Source organism: Rhopilema esculentum, chromosome 13 (assembly GCF_057945365.1).
Source record: "Rhopilema esculentum isolate cy_ngs chromosome 13, ASM5794536v1, whole genome shotgun sequence".
Lineage (NCBI taxonomy): Eukaryota > Metazoa > Cnidaria > Scyphozoa > Rhizostomeae > Rhizostomatidae > Rhopilema > Rhopilema esculentum.
This window is the reverse complement of record NC_142827.1, coordinates 7,450,785-7,474,344: the sequence shown is the minus strand read 5'-3', so window position 1 is coordinate 7,474,344 and position 23,560 is coordinate 7,450,785. Positions and strand designations below refer to the sequence as shown.

The 23,560-nt window shown below is 36.4% G+C and overlaps 2 protein-coding genes across 4 annotated transcripts in view; one reads left to right on the top strand and one right to left on the bottom strand.

The window, feature by feature from the left end:
- Positions 1 to 14,014, top strand: part of LOC135692191 (uncharacterized) — a 34,053-nt gene extending 20,039 nt beyond the window's left edge. For 2 of the 3 annotated variants that reach the window (XM_065210258.2, XM_065210257.2), the window contains exons 4-8: positions 7,639 to 8,079; positions 9,042 to 9,089; positions 10,467 to 11,356; positions 11,958 to 12,272; positions 12,698 to 14,014. In XM_065210258.2, the coding sequence (XP_065066330.2) occupies positions 7,639 to 8,079; positions 9,042 to 9,089; positions 10,467 to 11,356; positions 11,958 to 12,272; positions 12,698 to 13,006 (2,003 nt within the window). In that variant the 3' untranslated portion in view covers positions 13,007 to 14,014. Of the gene's footprint in view, positions 1 to 665; positions 2,321 to 7,638; positions 8,080 to 9,041; positions 9,090 to 10,466; positions 11,357 to 11,957; positions 12,273 to 12,697 lie in introns of those variants that run through there. The other variant, XM_065210259.2, reaches the window with a different exon arrangement.
- Positions 14,015 to 14,656: 642 nt separating this feature from the next.
- On the bottom strand, positions 14,657 to 23,529 carry LOC135692190 (uncharacterized). Its single transcript, XM_065210255.2, has 6 exons — positions 23,344 to 23,529; positions 22,822 to 22,986; positions 21,307 to 21,731; positions 18,542 to 19,872; positions 16,667 to 16,823; positions 14,657 to 15,440 (listed from the first exon to the last, which is right to left on the bottom strand). Exons 1-6 carry the CDS (start codon positions 23,438 to 23,440, stop codon positions 14,982 to 14,984), a joined length of 2,634 nt encoding a protein of 877 aa, XP_065066327.2. The 5' UTR covers positions 23,441 to 23,529; the 3' UTR covers positions 14,657 to 14,981.
- Between the last annotated feature and the right edge of the window lie 31 nt (positions 23,530 to 23,560).

Here is a 23,560-nt window from a genome sequence, read left to right as displayed (position 1 = left end):
AACCAAAATACGTGCTTGTCGGTTTGAAGGGCATGCCTCGAGTTTTCATGCAGCTCGAATACTAAATGTTTCGTGGTTATGACCGCCGATATATTCCATATTGTCGCAGAAACGGCCAAAAAACAACGAAAATATAGGAAGACAACTCTCAAATACACTCTTTTCTTTTTATAAGAACAATTTGATAAGAACACGAGCCTCAAATTGGTCAAAATTTAAGAACAATTAAGAACAAGCTGAGACTGAGCTTCTGCAAAATGCAATTTAGAACAACGTTTTATCTCAAAAATGAGGATTTTTGGTCATTGTGTGGGTGCTTTTTCGGCGAACATTCAAACTTGTCGGCAAATAAAGGTTGTTTCACTCACTTTGTTGGCAAACGAGGCCTGAACACCTCCCCAGAGCGAAAAAGCTAGCAATTACACTGCTTGCACCCTATTAATATAAGAACAATTTTAGAACAATCCAGCCTCAGATTTTCGAGCAAAAAAGAACAGTCAACCTGAACTTACATAAACTGGTTCTTATAGAAATGAGTGTATACAAACTGTCATTCAAAAGCAAAGTTTCAGTTGAACAACATGCATAGTTGTAAGGTTACTCTGCGTTACCCAACAGCAGCCTGGACACAAGTACCAAAGTCTGAAAATAGCTTTCTGTGATGTTTTAAAGTTGGAGTTGCATCATATTCTACTCAGCACGTCAAATTACGCCAGGAAACAATGATGGTTTAGTGTTTTTTACTCAGTTTTGCAAGACCTTTTTGATAAAATTATCAGATTTGAAAAATTCGAAGGTCAAAATTTTGCTGACCATGCATTTTTCACGCTTTCTGAAACATTGCTTCCGGTCATTTGACGGAATATACCTAAGACTCAAAATGATCAGTAGCCTTTACTTTCATGACTTAAACTTTAAAAAGTTCGGCTAGGCAGTTTGATAGATGGTTATGCAAAATTCCCTGTATATTATGTAGGGTTATACACGAAATTAGGGACTTGTCGTCACATTTAGCTTAGCCGTGCTCGTCCAAAAAGCCCTTAAATTAATCCCTGGTTGGCATGGGCGATGTAAAAAAGGTTTTTGGGCAGGTTTTTAACTATTTGGCAATACGAAAGCCTACTGTTCTGCAAGCTTATCGAATTCTTTAGAAAGTCAATATCTCATATACTTTGAGCAGAAGGGCCGAGAACCGTTAAACCTGCAATGGCAATTTGTTGATTTAGCCTCCATTTTTATAAGGAATTTTAGCCCCTATTTTGTCTATGTAGTATCATTTGACGTGAATTTGATGGAGACTTTTTGTACTCCTGACTAAGGCTTCATGTGTGTGCTAAAATAGTACCCGCTGATCGGCCCTAGAGCCTCTAAAGTACCTGTGGGTTCAGCTTATTTTTACCTGCGTAATGGCAGCCCAAGCTTAAACTTATATAAATCACATCCAAGATTTTTAGTTAGGCGATAATCTACCGATGCATCTTAATTAGGATTGGCAGCTTTTAAGGTGAAATGCATCAGAATTATGATTCCTTGCACCATCTACAACCTTCGTCATCTTAATAGACTATTACGCCTTTTTACATTAGGTTTCTCTAAAAAGAAACAATGCTTTTTTGTACTCTATGAAAAAAGTTCTGTCAGAATCATAAGCAAACAAGCACGAGCTTTATGTCGAAATTCGTTATAGATTTATCTGTTTACCAAAAAGATTTGGCGTGTAGCTGAAGATTCTCCACTACCAGAGTCACGTGCTAGCGGATAGAGCTTCCTTATTCCCATCAGCAAGACCACCAGCAACCTCAAGTGTTTTATGTTTAGCCATCAGCATATAAGCCTACAGTTGACTTGTCATCAGGATTGATCAGAGCTGATGTCACAAATCTGCACGAAATCTGTTTACTACATTCTAACATGATGTGCGCGTGCCAGGTGTCCCAGTGAGGCAAAGCCCAGTGCACGACAAGCGCGCTCCAACACAAGATTGATAGCCAAATTTCATGCATTCCGAAAGCTTGTCATAATTAGCAGTGAACCAATGGCTTCACGCAACTATCTCTCGAGGCCCTGGATGGTATAAATATCGAAAAGTCTTTACGCAGGTATACTTTGGATCAAAATTCCAAGCGTGTATAGTGTGGGTGGAAACGAAATCCAAAACGTATACCACATTAAGCTGCCGATGAGGAAGAGGTATTTGCACTTTTGTTAAAGAACATGGGGACAATTGCGACAATATCTATTCTCATTTCTATGATTTTTTCTCCTACATTGTGCTCAAACCGTGTGAACAGACGTATTTTGACCAAATGGAAATCCAATGGTGAGAGTTTTTGAGTTTCTTTTATAGTTTGTATTTTAGTTTAATGTCAGGGGAAATTTTGGGTATTGAATGCTTTTCTCGTAATCAGACTTACTAACGATAGCTATCATTGCTGGTAAAGCATTTTAGGGGCACCAAAGACACAAGCTGTTTACTGCTTCTTATTAGCGTGTCTCAAATTCATCTTGTTGGCTTTTTCCCTTTATTCGACCCATGGTCGATTTCTGACTCCAATGAATGGGTCACTTTCATGTGCTCCGCGAAACATAGATCAGTTCCGGAGATTGGCTCAACAATGTGGAATATATTTTAATTTTAAGCTTTACCAACAAAAGTACCATCATTCTTTAGTGAAACTGATCTCTTGTTTGTTTTCTTCTTCCAAACGGCTAAGTAGACTTAAACTTTTAAGACTATATCATTCGTAAAGAAAAATTTTGCCCCAATTAGCGCTTTTATGATAAATATCTTCGTATTTTAGCAATGTTTTCTGCCGTTGTAATCTGCTTCCACAATTTTCCTTTAGTTTTCTTTTCTAGGCGCTTGTACAAGCAGACGCTCTTTTTAAGGACAGCTTTTTAAGAACACGACCTTGAAAATTGGTCTATCGTTAAGGGCAAATTAAAGATAAGCCCAAGCTGAGGTACTGTAATTGTATCAAAGTTGCAAGACTTCACTGAACAGTTTCATCTCGAAATATTTTGCCATCCAGGATTGCTTCGTCAGTGAATTTTTAAACTCGTTGGCAAATAACGGTTGACGTTTTCACTTTTTTGGTGAATGGAAACTAAACACTTTCCTTGAGCACAATAGCTAGCAACTGCACTGCATACATTCTAGTAATTTCAGAACAAATAATTTAAGATCATTTCAACCTTGAATTCATGGAAAAATCTTAAACAACCAAGTGGGTACCACAATTTACCAAGTATCACGAAATAAGATTGTAACTTTTGGGTTTTATTTGAAAAGCAGTATATCGTGTTGGATAAGATGTTGACCATCATATCATTTTTGGAGTTGCTCGTGGTAGTCCTTCAATCGCAATTGTAGGTTTTTTACGGTAGAATTGAGGGTTTTTCAATCTACTTATTTCGGCTTGCCATCACAGATCTTGTTCATGACATGTCTCCCGCGGCAGACCACGGAGAATTTTCGTGGTTCGTAAGTAATACAAGCGCGCGAACTAGCAACCTTTGTGACGTCGTCATGTTCAGGGGTTTTTGCCTTGTTGATATTAACAAAATCTTTTTCGATCGCTGTTTCGCCGATTTGTCGCCAAATTGTTCGCCAGATTGTTCGCCTCTTTATTTTCCTCTCGGTTCCCTATTATTTGATTAAATAAATTCTTGAACATTTTTTAAATAATTTTATGAGTAAGAAATATCATTTCCTCCTGTATTACTCTTTTTACCTGATCTGTAAAGACATTTTCGTTCTAAAATCCTTTCTTGCATAGTTAACGTGGATATATGGAATTCCTAGTCTGTTTTTAGTTGTTGATGATTGAAAAGTTGATACAGCAGCTAATGTTTCAACTATGTATACCATTTTACCTAATATATCCACTTGTTTCATCAGGTTCGAAAACCTCACCAATTTTTACGGACTTTTCTTTGTTTTCTGTGTTCACAGTTTGTGGAACTCTATAGCTGATCCCCGCCTCAGAAATTAGCTTGATCGATTTTCTCTTGAAATACGCTTAGTCTCAGTCTCTAAGGGACTCTTTTTATGAACTGGAGACAATATCATTGCGAGTAAAGTCAATCAATGTGGATTAACTGCAGTATTGCCAATTGTAATTTGTAACAGCCCACTTAGGCACCCTAAGCTGCCTTGTGTGTGTAGTGGCTCTATGGTCAAAGCTTTGATGTGAAATATAAGCTGAGAGCACTGTTAAGACCGCGTTATTGCAGATCTTATGATGATTTGTATTATAATGGAGTATAAACTGTGAAGGAAAGTAACTCAAGAGTGTGATATGTTGGGTTTAGTTACGTGTTAAGAAATGACTCCTCCCAGTTCAATTATAAAGCGGGATGATTCGTTACAGTTCGAAAAGAAAACCATTGCTACTTTGGGAAATCTAGATCATATAATGATAATTGTTTGTCAAGACATCGTATGTTAATAGTTCATCAGTGAATGTTTGAGGGATGAGGGTGGAGAACTGTAAGCCTGCCGTGTGCATTACACAAAATATCTCTGAGTAAGTCATTCACTACACACGCTATCCTTGTTCTCGAAGTAAACCGTTGCTTAAAAGAACAGTTACAGAGATACCTCGCCCCATTTTTCATATTGTGGGTTCGAACGTCGTTTTTGGTTTCAGCTCGAGATTGCTCGTGGTTGCTGCCATTTTGAAATTCTTCCTTTTTTGAAATTGACCTTAGGTTTGGTAAGCACGTTACCCATTTTCTGATTCATCCATGAGTATTTGCGTTGAATTCGAGGTTGATGGCGCGGTTGCTGATACCATCAACCCATTTATACTTGGCTTGGTCTGATCCCGGGTATCAAGAACTTTGCTAATTTTTTTGTTTTGTAACCCCGAATTTTAGTCAATCAGCCCCTTGGCTACTTCTCTTTATGACTTGAACCAGTTTTTTGTCTCTGGAGATTCAGATGACAAATCGGCTAGTCCTTCATTTTTTTGGCTGCCCATTCATTGATTTAAATACGATGGCGTGGATCCTTGGCATTGCCAATGAATGGCGCTGGGACATTTTCTAAGAGTACCATTTTGCGTAGATGCGAATTAGAAGCATCCTGTCCAATATGCTCACCAAAACCGCGGCGTCAGGAGGCATACCACCGACATGCTTGTTCTCTAATTTCAACCTATGGCCAGCAACATAGCGTTGCCGTTTAAACACTAATGAATTGCCTATTGCTCTGTCTCCAGCGATTTATGGTCATTCATAATATGATGCTGTGCCCGAACAGAATAAATTTTTCGAACGTGTTGTCAATGCATTTTGATATTCGGTTTTGGGACTGGGCAATGGGAACAAGTGACTCACACACATGGCAGTTCCCTGCCTCCTAGATGCTCAAACTGCTCGTATGCCATATTTAAGGATTGGGTTTTCAGACAGAAGTAAAAGTAGATTCTTTTTATGACCTTCTTAGTATTTCTTACCTGTACGAATATTGTCACTTAAATCTAAATTTTTAAGCTCACTTGACTCACTCTTTTAAAGACTTGTTCTTCCATAACAACAATTTCAAGGACAGAAATGGCTGTTTCAAAAATGTAACCCCCGGATGGTTATAAGAGAGGGTAGTGACCATGTCCGTGAAACTCTCGAAATTGGGTAACCAGACTGTGATGTTTGTTTGATCTTTCTCCTTTTAAACCTGCGCATATGACCTTGAGAGGTCAATATCATTTTCTTGACGTGGGAAATCTTAAATTGTGGCAAAAATGAATACTGGAAGGTCTCTTTTCAGCTGCCAGTTTCTGTGAACCAAGAGACATGCAATAGGTTATAAGAAATTGCATTCTCTAGCAATAAAATGTTTCATAGAAGTTTCATGACTTGGCCAAAGTCTTTCTTTTTTCACAAGTTAAAGAATATTGCCAAGGAGCCTTGTCACTCAGTCCAATATTGTTTCTTCACAGTTATAAGTCGATCCACTTCAAATAAAAGCCAGTCTTCGGACAAAATGTGAGGTCCACTACCACATGTAACTTTATAGATTTAATTTCATCCAGTTCAAACAAGGGCTGTTTATTCGGATCAAAATACATATTCCCATAGATTATGATAGTTTGCAGTCCTGCATACACCATGACCACCAGGGTTATCAATGAAATCGTCTGGACGAGTAGGGGCGCCACTAACAGAAAAAGGAATAGGTGCTGACAAATGAAGGGGTTGTCCCAGCCACACCCCTCAGACTTCCAAAAGCCAACATACACACTCTTTCTAGCACTTCTGTCTATTTTCAAAAACCAGTTACTCAATTTTTTATCTTAACAGTATTATTCATAGAATACTGTTTAGCCCCTAATCTTCTACAATTTTTTATCGGATTTCAAAAATTTTTAAAATGATTTTCTGGAAAACTGGCCAGCCCATGTTGACATATCGATCTCTTTGTGGAAAAGCGAGAATATAAGAAAGCTGCCATGTACTATTAAAGAATCGTGAAAATTATGAGAAGAAGGAGAACAATTATAGCTTTTAATAGAGGTTAGAAAGTTGAAGTTGATGGAAAAAATATAAGAAACCTGTTTTGGAGAGTGTTCAGTTGGTTTTAATACCTTTAGCATAAATTGAAGAGAATTTTCGATCGCGGAAAATGTACGCTGCATTTATATTTTTCTATATACTTTGGATTACGCCACAGTATTCAGGTAGTTTCACTAGTTGTTTTTTAATCAATAGCACAATGTGAAGACTTATAGGTTGTGTCAATAACGAAGGTCGACCTTGTTAAACGGGAAAAGACGATAGTGACGTTCACGTCTGGGATTGTGATATGAAAGTTGGCCACTGACTTGGATTGATCTATCTAGAGGCTATCTTTTGCTGAACTGGCCACCTCTTTTTATTTATAGCTATCTGCCTCATAATTAAAAAGTTCATAAGCCACCTGATTATGATTAACATTGGATATTGTAATAATTTGATTGGGATTGTTGTCGTCTTAAGAAAAGCAAATCTTGGACCACCATAGGCGTAGGACTCCACCTTTCATTTTTTAGCTCCGCCCCCTTGGTTAGCCAGTAGTTTTCAACAGGCAGACTTGGTTCTCAATCAATCAATTGGCTTGCCATTTAAACTTGATATTGCAACGAGTTGATAAAACAGTATAGACGAGAATCAAACATCTTACTGTCCTTGCAAGAGATTTTTTTAACTAACAGCCAGTCGTCTTTTTTACGTTTTGTAGTATTGTTTCAGATAAGGGTTACCGAAAAACCACTCGCAGTAAAGAGGAACTATTTTTCACGTTTTTGCGATTTACTTCATATAGTACTTTTTTGAGACCTGGTAAATAACACCTGGGTTCAGCTGTGACTTGCCATGCGCCAAAGCTATTGCAAAATTCTACTATCAACTTTATGCTCCTCATTTGTTTACTATAATCAGAATATGGTGCAATCTTTCAACTTGCATAATTTCAAGACCGGCTCTATAACTACGATTTGATTTTAATTTTATTTTTTGTACCTTTCTGTTTCTTTAATATGACATCCTTTACTTTATAGATTAGTTCTTTTATTGTATCCTGCCCTTTTGTGCGTAATCCAAGTTTAATTAGAATTAGCTGTATTGCTTATCGCTGTTTTAACCTTTTGCCCGCAGATACAGCTGATAACGAGAATGGTTTCCAAGAACGATCAAGTCAGATTTTTCAAGAAAGATGCGAAAAGTATAGAGGGTCGATCTGCCTTCAACACGCGAATACAAAAAGCGGAATATACATGCGAGCAAACGAAGATCAGGATGAGATAGAAAAGAGATTATCAGAAAATATGGGTCATATTGGAAGACTTTTGTCACCCGGTTGCTATCCTGATGCATTGCGAGTTGCATGTATTACTCTGTTTCCGCCTTGTCGTCCTGTCAATGGATCTGCTGTTCCACTCAAGATGTGCAGGGAGAGCTGTCTCAAATTGCCAAAAAGCCACTGTGCTAAAAGTTTCGAACTTCTACCTCAGCTCAAAATAATTCAGTCTATTGAAGATTGTTCGTCGTTGCCGGAAACAGACGCAAATGGACCGTGTGCAAAAATTTTTAGACCTGGTAAATGTTCATTGTCTTACTTATATTCTGAATTTTTGATGAGAAATTGCAAATTTTCTGCAGTATTTCCTTGAGGTATGCAACAGGTTAAGTGTAATTTATAAAAACATTTTCAAATAAATTGAAAAAAATTAAGAACAGACTGAAGCTGAAGTACTTTAAAAAGCGAGAGGGTAAGACAATTTTTATCAAGGATATATCTTTGTGACATATCACTCTATTCTATATCACTCTATTCTATATCACTTTATTCTATATCACATTAACGATATATCTATGAAATAGTGTATCTTTTAGTATATTCAAATGTAGTTGTATGGCACACACAAAATTATTATCGGCAGTAAAACATTGCCCCGTGTTTAAATTTCTTAACGTGTACCCTGGGTACCAAAGCAACAAAATTTTGAGCTATGAAAGCAAAGAAGCGGGGGAGCGATAGTTAAGAATAAATGAAAAACTGATTCTTGAAAAAACCAAATAGTTTTAGAACAAATTAAGAACGATCCAGCCTCCAATCTTAGAGAGAATTGAAAAAAATCCAAAATGGACCTCATTTGAAAACGTAGCTTTTTTGCAAATGAGCAATAAAGGGTCTCCCAGGGGTTTTCAGGAACAAGGGAACATCGCAACAAATGGTACAGGAACACGGGAACAACTTTAGTTGTTTTTGAAAGGGAACACGGAACAAGAACCCCCCTCGGAGGCCCTCAGCATACCAAAACCCGTGGCAATAAAATTCGATTGGCAATCATTTGCGGAAAGACAGGTTGTTAAGGACAGGTTTGTTAAAGACAGGTATTTTAAAGACATAGGGAGGATGGTTAAATTTTGCCAAGGCTTAAACCATTATCTCTCCTTGTTTATTAACAGCGTTGAAAGATTAGTTATGGGACACTTTTTTGATTGTCACTCCTAAGATACTTTAAGGTTCATCATACTAAACTCAGTTTTTTTTCAAGGATACATCTTCAAAGATATAGAGTGCAAGAGAAGCTTTCGTCTGAAAGGTAAGGGTTAACTTTAGACTATAACGAAATGGTAACGCCCATACAATCATGCAGATGGCCATGTTTTGTTATTTGGCTGGTTTATGGTACCAAACGCCTATTTAGGTCCATTATATATACTTTGCTCTATCTGAAATTTCAAAGTCCATCAGGGTATCTTTATAACACATATATCTTGCCAAGATAATATAATTGTCTTGATATTATCTTGAATTTACCAATAACATGAAATAGTTTCTAGCCATATAAAAAGTAGCTTGATATAGCTGCGAATTGCATGGGGTGTTGTGATTGGGCAACTGCCTCGTTTTTCATTAACTGCAGATGTAGAATAATTTGCATAAATTTATAAACATTCGCATTATGGCAAAGCCAGGAATACTTTTAGGAGATACAGTGGAACCTCCATATAACGGGCACCAGTGGGACCAATGTTATTGTCCGTTGTAGAGAGGTGTCCGTTGTATGGAGGTGTCATCTTTTTTAACTTTTGTTTTCGGACTCAAATATCTGTCCGTTGTTTGGAGGTGTCCGTTGTATAGAGGTGTCCGTTGATGGAGGTTCCACTGTACTTTCTAAGCAGCAGAGAGGAAATGTCTGATATCGTTTTTTGGGGCCTCGACCCAGACCCCATTACCTCTACGCCCCTCCTCTTGATTCACACTGGTCAATTCGCTAGTAATTACTAGATTGCTTGAAGCTTGCAATGACTGAAAATTAATATTATTAAAGAATAGACAAATTTAATATTGCACCCAATTTTTGGGAAATTTTGGATAATCATCTCGAATTTATAATCCGAGTACTTTGTATTTTTCAATTGTCCCCTTAGCATAAATGCCGGAAGCCCCTTAGGCAGAAGTTAGAGTGTGCTCAATCCTACCACCCTGTTTTTTATACGTATTATTCTATATACATTTCCAAAAAAGCAAACATTTAGTAAACTAAAGCTTTTCGTCTGACACTCTTCAGAGTTTAAAACGTCAGAACATAGATCGAAAACTCTACGCTAAGAAATATATCAGAACATAGAACATAGAATCTATCTACATAAGCACGAAAAAACCGCTACTGTGTAGACAAAAGGAGTTCGTTTTCACCTTAGGACTCCATTGGTAACATTCTAATAGGCAAGCGGCACTGATTGGTCAACCTTTACAGTCATGTGCTCGTGTTTCTGATTGGCCTATTTCGATCCACAACTGGGTATATATATTTCTTAGCGTAGAGTTTTCGATCTATGTTCTGACGTTTTAAACTCTGAAGAGTGTCAGACGAAAAGCTTCAGTTTACTAAATGTTTGCTTTTTTCAAAGCCATTTACAAGTTTTGTACCACCAAAAGATTGTTTATATACATTTCCCTTTGTTTTCACTAGATTCAAGATTCGCCACCGTAGAAAACGACCTGGAATATACATCCGGTCCTCTCCTTTCATGTGAAAATGCACATTGGAAGCCGTTAAGCAAAAGGGCACAGGTAATGCTACGTATGATTTTGCCTTCAATCAGGATAGATTCAAAGGGTGAATTTTCAAAGTCCACAAATAACTATTACTGCTTCAGAATGCCACTTCCAATGTCAATGCTTGTTGGAAGTAAAGAGGAATACTCTAAGGTAGTTTTGCTTCCCGGACTCCAAGGGATAGCCTATGACCGGAAAATTTTTGGTTTTTCTTTGAAACTTGACCAGGTTGGGAATATAAAGCAGTTGACCGTTCCAGTTGGTTATTTAAGGGAATACGGTATAGATAAGATGGTTACAATCCCAAATGTAACGATATACTTGCGCAAGAACAGGTCGACGGCGGATTTTTTTGGCGAAGGCTTGTTCAATTTGTGTGGTACAACATTCAATATCCGAATCGAGCAAACAAAACCGGACGAAACTCTGTTGACTGGGAGAAGCCCGCACCCTGTCGATTTGAGTACTGTGGAGCTGGCTTTTGGGTTGCGTCAGCCGACAAAAGATCTTAGGTATGTTATGCAGAGCTTAAGGATATTGAAACTTCGACTTGTCAACCCAAAGCTGAGTATTGTTTGGAAGGACAACGAAAGCAGGACAATGAGGTTTTCAGGACAAGCATTTAACAGTGGCTGGGGCTCTGATAAAGTTGATGTGGAGCTGCTCCTAGGTAGGGACCAGTCGTTTTGGGTGACAGCAATAACAACAGCAAAACAAAGCTTCAAGGAGATCTTCAGCATCTTAGCTAACAGGAAGTATGTACGACTTGCAAAGTTACTGGACATGGCTCTCGATGTTGATAAGGTGAGTTATACAGAAAATGATGCAATGTTTAATGGCTAGAATACAATTTTTGGCAACCTGTATGCAAATTTATTGCAGCATTCATTTTGGGTAATCAATTGGCAGATCGAAAAAGTTTAAATATTGCCTGCTTCGTTGTGTCACTTCAGATCCCCTTTCAAAACAAGACATGTCTAGAGATCTAGAGATTTTGGGTTATGGGGTGAACCATTCAAAACATGTTGAACTTGAATGTTAGGTTTCTATGGCAACATGTATGTATACTGTTATTAGACTACTCATTTGCCAAAGAAGTATTTTATTTGCTGATGTTCTTCTAAACAGTTCACCCTAAAACTGTTTCTAAGCTCTTTGATTACAACTTAATCGCACATGCGCGTTAAATTTTTGCTGTTAAATCTTTAAAACATTATCTACTCATAAATATCACTTTGCATCAAGAACGCGATAACTGGCCCTATTGTACTTAATTTTAGTACGAGACGATACCCAACGCTTTTCTTATTTCCTGTTTATCGTTGTGTCTCTTAATTCGCAACTATAGCCCTACTTTCTCAGCAGGTGTAATCCTAATATTTTTTATCTCTTTCTCTCACCTCAGGTTGGCTTCGTTTTAGCAACTACGGGCGTCGAAGTTCCAAAGCACCCTTCTTTGAATTTTCAGCACGAGCCAGTCAAATCTATGACTTACAAATCTATACCTAATGGCCTGACTCTAGAAGCTCATGCTAATGTCAAAGATAATTGCAAGAGAAACGATAACCGTTCCTTCATTTGCCAATTGGTGCAGTTTTCTGCTGGTTTAAAGGCGTCAACCAATATCAGAATTCACAGCAATTTGAAAGGAATGCTGATTGAATTGAAATTTCACTCTAATGGACGCCTCCCGGAATTCTCACCAGAAATTTTGAGCAAGGTATGAGTTTAAAAAGCCATTTTGTTCTTGAAAAAAGCTCGGAGAACGAATTGACCTAACTTTTATCACTGTTATTTCAAAGCTGTATGCAATTTTCTGTTTTTGCCTCAAGTCTTGATTCTTTTAGGCTACTGTGCAAATAGTACACAATTGCGATAATTTTTGGTATTGGTGTTCCTGCAATGTCTCTTTCAAAGTCCTCCTTTGACCTTTTGAGACTGGGATTTATAACCATGTCACATGTGGCTTTGGCAGGGCTGGCCTTAAAAAATGAAAAGGAATCAATGATTTCATTCAAATCTTTAACGAAAAGTAAAAAAGTTAAGAATTTTGTTAAACAAAAATCTTGATTCCAGGCACTTAATTTCGTAACTGTAGTAATAGCTTTGATGTTACTCAAGAACTCCCGTTTTAATTTTTTCCAGCTTCGGCATACTTGGAAGAAGGTTAACCCATTCGCACACGTACCTGAAAGCAACGTAGAAATTAGCGAAAACCTGGAAAATGACTGGAAATTTCATCCCCGATTCAATGGAGCAATTTGGCTGAAGAAACTCGAGATACAAGTTGACGCCTTAGAACTTTTCGACTCGAAGATAGTCCACGTATTAGGTGACGTCATTTATTTCAACAAGAGATATAAATATAAAATAAATAACATTAGTTTGAGTGACTGGCTGGAAATGTTGGATAACATAACTGAGATTTTAAAGCGCAGCAAAGACAGAAGATGAACTGTCAGGTCGTGTCTTTTGCTGTCCACCACTGAAGATTCCTCCACCTCGGTAATGCTGCCCTCAGATGCCGTACGATGCGCCACCACTCCTTGAAAAGCTGCTACAATCCAGGGTTCGGATATCTTTCCTCAACTTGTTGTGTTTAATAGAGAATCTATATCCACCTAAATGGAGATGCAGGTGACAATTTTCCATTCCGAATGTTGTATTCGCTGCATATTTGCAAGGAACAGTGAGCCGATAGCTGCTTTAACTCTTTATTTGCCGGAAATTATTTTAATAAACTGTAAATTATTGATGTAGAGATACCAAAAATGATTTTTTTTCATTTTTTATACAATTTTTGATTACTAAAATTTAATGGGCATCATTTGCGTACATTTGTACACTTGTAAATTTTCGTTAACTTAAATGTTTCATTTTCATCAGAGGATCATATCATTTCTAACATGAAAACTTGTACATGAAAACAACAAAATAAAAATCAAAGGCGTCCTAAATAGATATAGAGATACGTTAAACAGTTATTTTCTGCCCCTTTAGAAAAGGAAATTCTAGCACAGCAAGCAGAACATTACATTCAGTTTCAATTGCAGTTTTGTTAACGGGGACAGCTTTGTCTCAAAAAGGCTTCGTATCTTTCTTTGTAAAGGCAACAATGAATTTGCTGCATAGCTCAAAAAAGTCTTTAATGGTTATTTGAGACTCTAACGCAGTAAATGGTAAGCCCCCTAAAAGCAATAGGTCCAATTTGAAAAAGCTTGCATTAGGTCCAATTTGAAAAGGCTTCCTTTTGTAAAATATCCTCAGTACAGCCTCAAGTTAGAAAACTTTTAGTCACATCAAGGAAACTCCCTATTTTTCAATATTCTTTCACAGCTTGCAGATAATCATTTGCATAAAAACTGCATGTGCACTTATTGGTAACGTTATTTTATGTATAAAGATATTATTTAAGAAAAATTTTATCACAAAAGTTTCGATAGCTTGTCAATGTTTGTAAAATAGCTTCGTTTCTGTTTATCTACTTGTATCTCAATATTTCGTTATGTAAAATTTAACTTTGTATTTGTTACTACAGCCTGCATAGAAATTAAAAGGTTTTAGAAGGCAAGTAACTGCTGGCTATAAGTCGAGTCAAAAGAATGGGGACAAGCCTCCAATGAAATCAGCTACGCAGGCACCCTTTAACCCTGATAAGTGAAATTAGGATTAGCTGCGAAATACAGGATAGATCCTAGCCTCAATCTCAAGATGAAGAGATGCACCTCCGCAGGGTTGGTGCCTGTGAAAAGTCAGGTGTCCCCCTAGGTCTGCGACGCAGGCTAGGCGTCACTTGCAGTAGAAAATGGGTAGAGGCTCATTATGTACTGAATATGAATGTTGGACTGTTTTCCGCGAAGTGTTGCGATTGTCTGGCCGGGGCCTTACTAGTGCGCGAGAAGAAAAGCTCATTTCGATTGAATGTGTTGTTCGCTTGTCCAAACAGAAGCACTTGTGGTTGACTTTTCATAACTGAAGTGATTTGGGTTGCTCCCGGCCTATTAGAATTTAGTGCCGCATTAGAGATCGTTAAAAACATTTGAAAGACAGACCCCAAAATGGCATTAAAATTTTATTTCGAGAGGCAACTGTGTACATGATGCGAGATTTTATAAATCGCAATTCAAAATTTTGTGCTGGCTAAGTATAAAAAGACACAAAAAGCAATTAAAAAGTACTTTGAAGATGATCAACTGATATATATCATATTTTATATATTATTATTTCAGAGCAAAAATTCATCAAAAATTTTAACGCATACTTGAAAATGAAAACGTATCAGCTTAAAATGTATAACGAAACACCCTGCATTAACTTAACATGTACAATGAAGCACCCTGCATGTTTGTATACAATCAACAAGGTCTCTTTTTATACATTGCTTGGAAAAACTGTTAACGCTGCTAAATAGACATCAGGTAAATCAGTTCTACATTTCTGTCCCTTCCCTCTCTAAAAGGACCTTTAACATTGGTTCAAAATGCCCAAACAATATTGTCCTATCTCCAGTTGCGAATGCATCCCCAGACGGTGTATTGCCTTCACAGTTTTGCAGCAAACGACTCAATTCCATCACTGTAAACTTAGACGGCATATTGCTGCTTAAATTTTCAGAGAAACTGGAAACAGTCCTGTTCTCAATTAATGCTGTAAGGGTAATGAAAAAGAGTCTTGCATGTAGTTCGGGGCTGAAAGCAAAACTTTCCAGCAAAGAAACAGCTTCTGCAAACATTTTGCGTCGCAAGTACAAGGCACAGGCACTGACTATACACTCTGATGATTCTGAAAGGGTAAGGAGCTTCACAAGGATCATCACTTGCTCCCTGCTTATTTCTTCAGAACAAACATGATATTGCAATGAATCCACAGCACGTTGTGATATGTCAGCCTACAGAATGAAAGATATATCATAAATTTCCATAAGCACTTTCCTAAAACCTTTCATGAGTCATTTGTCTCCTGACAATATTTCTTGATGGGTCCATCTTTCAGCTGAAAACTGTTGCCTCGTGACAACTTCTTCACACCCATATTTATGAATGCTCCCAACTCTAAAGTATTTCACTACCGGCAACAAAATGGCAGCAATGCAGCAATTTTTTATCTAACCAAAATTCACCCAACAAGAGCAAGTTAAAGAAAAGTTAAAATATGACATTTTAGCTAGAAAATGATGAAAATTTATCAAGGTATTGTGCTAAGAATGACTAGTGCGAAAATACCCGTGAATTTTTCCTATTTCTGAACTATACCAACAAGCTCAAACACGAGCAATTGGATTTTGATGATAATAATGGTGATTTTTATTACCATTATCATTGCATTCGCTATTCCTTATCCGTTGAACCAGTGCAATGTCTTTGGGAGGGGAGCTATTGCCATTACATGCTCAATGATATGTGTTGAAACCTTGATAACATGAATGATCAAATTTACAGAATGTATTACCTTTGTGACAGAAGCAAAGAAGAAATACATCAAACGTTTTTCTTTAGCCTGACTTTTTCTTAATGTTTTCATACTTTCAGCCTGCCGATGTTTCTTAAATGTTTCCTAAAAGTCTTTGATATCATCAGTCATGTCATGTCTATTGACTAGTTAACAAAAAAATGTATATGTATTTTTAGTGTATTGCTGAACAACATTACTTTTCAAAAAGTTCCTTTCTTGCTTGATTCAGCCTACCAATGTTTCTTAAATGTTTCTTAAAATTTAGGAAGTTTGAGCCTCATGTTTCTTAAAATAATGTTTCTTATAAAACAAAGAACGTGTATCATATTGAAATAGTATCTATAGCAAGGTAAAAATGTAACAATACTAACTGCCATGCCTAAGAGAGTGCTCAGGTACCATTCGCCAACAAAGTTGGTGCGCCATTCTTACAAAGCACCCTTACATGGCAAAATTAATCATTTTTGCAATGAGATGAGAGTGGCAAACCACCTATACCCAAACGTAGCAAGGGGAATCTTAAGATTTACGCTGTTTTAAGTCAGTTTACTTGTATTTCAACGTTGATCTTTCAGTTCCGTCCAAACCAATTGAAACATACTACTGATAAAAAATAAACAAAAAATACATTCAATTTGATATACGTACAAAAAGAATACACACCATTGATACTAGCGACTGTCTTCTGGCTAATTGGATATAATCTGATGTGTCAGAGACCATTGCAACAGCTCTTGCTTCCTTGACAAACTGTACAAGTAGGTTTGGTGCTTCTTTCCACAAACAATTGCAAATTATTTCAAATGAGTTAGTATCTTTCCTTTGAAAATAAAACAAAACAAGAGTAATTTTAAACCAGATTTACATTAACTACAAAAAGTTTCGTCGTGACAAAATTTCGGACAAATACTTTAAAAAAATTTTCTTCAACCAAATTCAATATGGAACGAAATTTGGTCACGACGAAATTTTTTGCATTAAGTTTTTTGTGAATGGCATAGAACAACTACTATATGAGGTCAGAAACCAAATTAATCTATCTGGTCAATAGATTAAATGGCAATTTCATCATTATCTTCATTCACATAGTCGAAATTATTTCTATCGTCGGCACCATCATCATCACCATCATCATCTTTCGGTTCTTGAACTAACTTCGTTTCCACGATCGTTTGATAAAAATAATTCTAACTTTCTTTTGTCGCTGATTTCAAAGGATTCTACCTCTGTCTTTTTACACTCAACTGTACTATTTCTTTCATCCGTTCAAGCTATTTGCACTTTTCAATCCAAATTTTGAGAACTCTACAGAAGGCAAAATATTCAGACCAACTTTTCCTATTGGAGATGGTCTTATGCTTTCCGAATCTTGAAATTATACTCTATTCATAAACTTTCATACCATATAGAGAGTGTAGACTCTTTAAGTGCCTAAAGCATCTCTTTGACCTACTTTCGCCTAAACTTGTAAAAAAATAACGTTTTTATATTTAATTTTTCTTTATTGTTGTTCTGTGTCAAAAAGCTGCCTTGGAGGTTAAGCCCAATTCCGAAAGTGTGCTTAAGCCCCGAAGTCTCCACGGAGTCGATGTTTATGGGACTCAATATTAAGAAAACTGTATGGTTTTGCCTCTTTTGATATTGGTAATATCTCTGTGTTTAAAATCCACGACGAAATTTTGTCACGACAAAATTTTGAAAATTAGTCCGAAATTTTTTTCGACGAAGTTTATCTGGCGAAAATTTATCTGACAAAATTTTTTTTTGTTACTGTATTTGCACAAAGCGTTTTGGGCATTGGAATTTTCAGAAACATGATTTTGTTGATCAAGATTTGTTATGTAAGACACTGTTATGAATGATTATTTGTTGTAAAGGAACGAGCCAGCAAAGAGAGTACTGGATATAAAACAACCTGTTGGATTACCTTTTCAATCTAAATCATGTTTTGTTGCAAAATTGGATGCTTCAAATATTGATGATTTCCATTGCTTTTTTTTAAACTTGATTATAACGTTTTTCAAGATTATCAATGAGTTATGACCAGGGTACATTTTAACAATAATCATATTTATCAAGCAGCTACTTTATAGCACAACTCCTATTCAGCTGCTTTAATTTTTCAAATCAAATTTAGCCTCCCCTGGCTTGCACCTTCAATCCATCCAATGTTTGGCATATTTTGAATAGAATTGTCAATTAAAAGGCATGGTCTTCTCAATGCACAATAAAACTGGGTTCATGTCTTTACTTAATATAATATATTAGTAGAGACACTTTAAGGGTACAAATGTACCTGATAGAGAAAAAATATGATGATGATGATGATTCTCAAATAGACCTTAATGGACATATATCAATTAAAGTATGGTCAATAGAAGAATTAAGTTCCACTCTCAGTTTTTTCTTGGTTATGAGATTTATAGAAATTATATTTTTTGTTTCTTAGGGTTAGCAATTTGTTTTAACAACTTTTTGTAACATGGGTGTAAGTTTTAAACCACAATTATTGTCAGTGGAATATTTTTTTCTACCAACCTGAGTATATTTCGCCATAGAATCTCTCGTATTTTTGACATCCTTGCATCATCCTCAATTAAATCACTATCAGTTTCTTTCTTCAAATTTAGTACTGATACTAGTGCTCTGATGAATTCTTCAGGAAATACCTCAGCAGAGCTTTCAATTATTTCACAAATCTCTTGCTTGGAAAGACTCTCATTTGTTAGCTCATGCATGAACTTTACTTCAAATGGTGAAGGAACAGAAGACAATTTTTGGCCATTGGTGTCACCGTTCACAAGAATTTTTGATATATCTTCACTAAGATCAGAGTATCTCTGAATCAATGAGAATAAAGTTGAATCTATATTTTTTGACTGTCCATTCTCTTTATTTTCTACATACTCTTTCATCAATTCGGCTACAGCAACCCTGTATTTCCTATTTTGGTGCAGCAAAGCAAGAAATATACATGGATTGTCAAACATAGAATATATTTGCCTAAATTCATCTTTTGTTCTAAAGTGAAAGCCATTGTTTTCAGCTTTAGATTTTCTATCATCCAGCAGCCAAAGGCAGACTTCCAAGGACAAATTTTTGGTATTCCAGTCATTTAAAAAATCTGAAACCAGCAAAAGCAAATCACTAGTCTTTTTGTCAGATCTTGTTGCACTATTTTCCTCTCTAATTCCACTCCCTTGTGTGTTGTTCTCGCCTTCTTGGTCCACTACAACATAAGTCTCTTTTCCTTTCTTTCCGTGATTCCCCTTAAAAGTCAGATGTAGTGTATACTCTTTAGAAACCTTTCTTTGTGGTTGGGGTGATAAATTCTGGCCTTCTGAGGTTTCAAGCTTCAGCATAATTTCTGCTTGCTTCATTACGGTTTCAGACACAAGAACTTGGATATATGATGTTCCCCACATGCCTAACTGTGGTATATCTCCTTGGCTAACCCAAATGTTTGGTCTTTCGTTCCTTTGCAAATCACTTGTCCACATATGCATTCCTTTGTATGTTTCGAATACAAGTAGCTCATTGCTCTCTGTCAGCAGGGCAAGAAACTTTTTGAATGCTATTATTTTATATGTTTTTCTTTGATTTAATTCTCCAAGTTTATCATGGGCTAAGGTACATAGTTTTCTAAAGGATGGTTTCCCATCAGCATCAATTTTTGTTGAGTAAACATTATAATTTGATTCCAAAATCATGAGCTCTTGTGTTACAGGGTGGGTGCAGAAAGCTATTGCAGTTGGATTGCCAGGGTTTTGATTGATCCACAATGATATCGACTCTGTAACAAGGCTTTGAAAATCTGATGATGTTGAGAAAGCAATTGCTCCACTGTTCAGATGGTTCCACATGTGTAGCTGTTTAAAGAACATAATATCATAAGTTACAAACCAAAACATACAATGTGACTTTTATTAAAATCAAGAATTTTCTAGCACAACATCACCTAGCATTAAATGAGCATAAAAAGTCCATAACTTACTTCTTGATGCAAACAACAATTTGCAGATCTACACTTGTTTATTTTTCTTTTGGAAAAAAATAATTAATGGTCAGGTGAGGGGATAAAATGCGCATTTTTTAAAAATTTTCCCTTCCTCCCTCACAATTCACACTTTTTGGAAAAAATTCTGTATAGTTACAAAGTAGCCTAGATATGTTCCATTAACAACCATAAATGGCCATCAACTGCGCACTTTTTAACTGCAAAAAGAGGAAAAATGTGCACATGTGGCAAAAAACTGTGCACCTTTCAATTAGAAGAGAAAGTTAATTTGATTCAAAAAATTGGCTAATACTTGTTTGAAATTGTTTTTAAAACTAAGATATATCATTATTACAAAGAGAAAGGATAGGTCAATATGGTATAAATACAGCCAATAACAATAGATTCAACTTCCACAGAGGTCATGTTTCCATATTGTACTGAATCATGATTGTGCAAAGCTTTGTTGAATTACAAATACAACCTCCCAGGAACAGGTACTCAAAATCAATGTTTGTCATATCAAGTATCTTAGGAAAATCCCAAAATCCACGGAAGTAGTTCATTTTCATCGAGATCTGTGCCTATGTCTTCCTGTACCTTTTCTCAATAAAACTGGTCCCCGTAGTACATTCTATAGAAAGGATCTTTCTTGTAATCACCCCGGCTTTCTTTATTCATTTCATATTGCTGTTAGAATCCATTGAATTCTCGGAATATCTTCATCATAAGGGATTACTTAGTTTACTTCCTTTTCCTGATAGCTACTTTCTCCGATTTCCCCCTCCTGTTCAATTGCCGTAACTAAATTGAATTTAATCATTAATAAAGTTAACTCATTAGTATATTCCATGAAAGTTGTATTTTGATCTGTATCTTCAAAGGGATTTTTAGAAAGGCAAATCTCTCTAAGGGGGCTCTAAAGGGTCAGGGTCTTTAAGAAAGTAATAGCTTGCCCCTTCATGAAAAAAATGGGGTTTTATGAATCACAGGAGGAGGAGAAATTGAAAAGTTTACCGTTGTCATGGAAAACTCCATATGATCATAAATTTGAGCTTCCACTTTCAAGTACAAAAGTGCACTCTTGTTTTTGTTTTCATCAAAGGTTTGGTTTATCATGCCATATCTCAAACTATTGGTTACTACTCCACAGGGCTGTAGAAATAGGTGCGCATTTTTTACTCCCAAAGTTGCCATGCGCATTTTTCCCCACAATGACTATATATCTTAAATTTGTATTCAACATTGAAATTATGTTTAATGAAAGTAAGCAATTTTTCCAAAACTTTAAAAATTTGACTTTTACCTGCACTCTGTTTGCTGCTGCAGTCCAATACATTGTAAGTCCAGTGGGACTGTTGGCAGTGGGACGCAGAAGAACGCCACATGGTCCAACTTGATACAATTGCATAGGGGGACAATTTTGTAGAATATCTGATTTGTGCAAAATAAATTCCTTCTCTGTTTCTGTAGAAATTGTTGCTCTACAAACAAAGCACTGTGTTGTTGTTCTACGCTCACACCAAAAGAGGGTCTTTGATTTGCGATCAAAACATATGGCCATAATTTGTATATTCTTTCCAACTGACAAATTGAATTTGTTTACAAAATGCCATTCGTAATCTTGATATGTAAACTTCCATACATGAATTTCAGCATTTTTCAAAACAATAAATAGATATAATGGGGATGATCCATTGCAAAACACGTCTAGCACTGACTGTGCATGACCTGAAAAAGGCAATTCAAACTACCTTTTAGAATGTGATTCAATTTCACAAAATTATTTAAAGACAACAAAATACTTTTCAACATTATAATAAGGCATACAGTAGTTGGGCAGTAGCTAAATGAAAGTTTCAACTGTATAAGTGCAAAAAAACTGTAGTGTTGTAATAGGCTTTAGAATAAATTACTTGATTTTTGGTAACAATGGCCCGTTCACACTGCAGCATCAAAACCTTATAAGTTATTCCCTATTGTTTCATCTTTTAAGGTGGCATTAGATTTTCAGGAAACTGTATAATCGGTGCAGTGCCAACGGTAAAATCTGTTTTTTCACCAGACAACTCGTTTTTCACCAATCCCCCAAAGGTTTTTTCTAGAATAAAACTAATAATTTTGGCATAATGTTTAAAATGATCCGAAATGTGTTCCCTTCAATCCTCAAGCTTTTCTTGAACTCTTAATCAGATATTCGTTCATTGTATAAAGTGTACTTTAACCAGGATGCTCCGGGCAGAGGGAAACTCCAAAAACACTTGGGATCTGCTTGATTTTTTACTTTTGCTTTATCAATAATAACATGTTTTGTAACTGTTTGTTCGACGGTAAAGCAAAAATAAGATTGCTTTGTTGCTGATTTATAACTGAAGCTGCATTTGAGATAGAAAAAAGTGCCAGCGCTCCTCGTCCAAATGTAAGAGCTTGTAGACTACCATCGATCATATGTCACTAATGACAGCGTGATGCTATCCTATTCATTACACTGTAGTTGTCGGTGCAAACAAAAATCTTACAAAGTTTGTCAGATTTGAAAATGTTCCCTTAATTGCTGTGAGATTATCAAAATTGACAAACATATGTCAAAACATAGAGGGAACGGGCCCAATTTCTCTCTGAAGTTTTGGATAAGGTTGGGCTACCCAGGCACTGCACAACATTCCAAAAGAGGATGGGCTAAAAAGGGTGTCACCAAGAATTTTTGAGGCCATGTCCTTTAGAATGTCAGAAAATGCCAAAAATACTCATTTAGGAAATTTAAATTTGTCTTTTATTTTTAAACATTAATTGAAGTAACTAATGAATGCACAAAACATACTTCTCTTTCTTCTTTCATTGTTTGCATTCATAAAGTCCAGTACTTCAGGCCAAGGCTTCTGTTCAGGAAGAAGGTCAAATGCCAGAACTTTGTGTCCTTCATCAAGTGAAACAATGACATGACCAGGCAGTACCCAGACATGGTGCACAGGTGAACCTCTTGTTTCTAGATGAAATTTATGTTTACTTAGTAAGACCTTACAAGTTTTACAAAATACGATAAATGATCTTCAAAATAAGTAAGTTAAGGAAATCCTTGAAGGAAATTTAATATAAAAGTCTCAGAATCTTTTTCACTTGGCTCTCATTCTTCAGGCTTGCAAGAGAAGGGCACCAAAATTTCTTCTACTTGGCAAGGGGGCAATGGTGGGCAACTTGGTGATGGATCCTGTAAAAAGTGTGACTGAAACGGTTGTTGACTCAAAGTGGGCGTTTCCGAAGAACTAGAGGGTGGGGTGGAAGGATAGCTTTCAGCTGTCCACTTTTGTTTTTGTAAACTTTATACAATTTGAGAAAAACCCACCTGCAAATGTAGAATGTGGTCTTTTGAATATCTTATTAAAGATTTCAAGTCCATGTAGATTTGGAAGGGTGTCTTGGATATCTACTAGACCAAACATCCTCTAGATTATCTCTTTTCTCCATGAAATTCCTCTTCTCTTTCCCCTTTCCTTCACAAATCACAAGACATTCGTAAATATAATGAAGAGAATTGTTAAACCTCTTATTGAAATTAGCCT

What these genes read in the sequence shown, in the direction of transcription:
- LOC135692190 (XM_065210255.2), bottom strand. Translation starts at nt 23,440, where the DNA reads ATGTTTGGTCTAGTAGATATCCAAGACACCCTTCCAAATCTACATGGA. An exon ending in CAATGAAAGAAGAAAGAGAA is followed by an intron (nt 21,732 to 22,821) that starts GTATGTTTTGTG and finishes TGCCTTTTTCAG; the next exon opens with GTCATGCACAGTCAGTGCTA. An exon ending in CAGCAGCAAACAGAGTGCAG is followed by an intron (nt 19,873 to 21,306) that starts GTAAAAGTCAAA and finishes TTCTTTAAACAG; the next exon opens with CTACACATGTGGAACCATCT.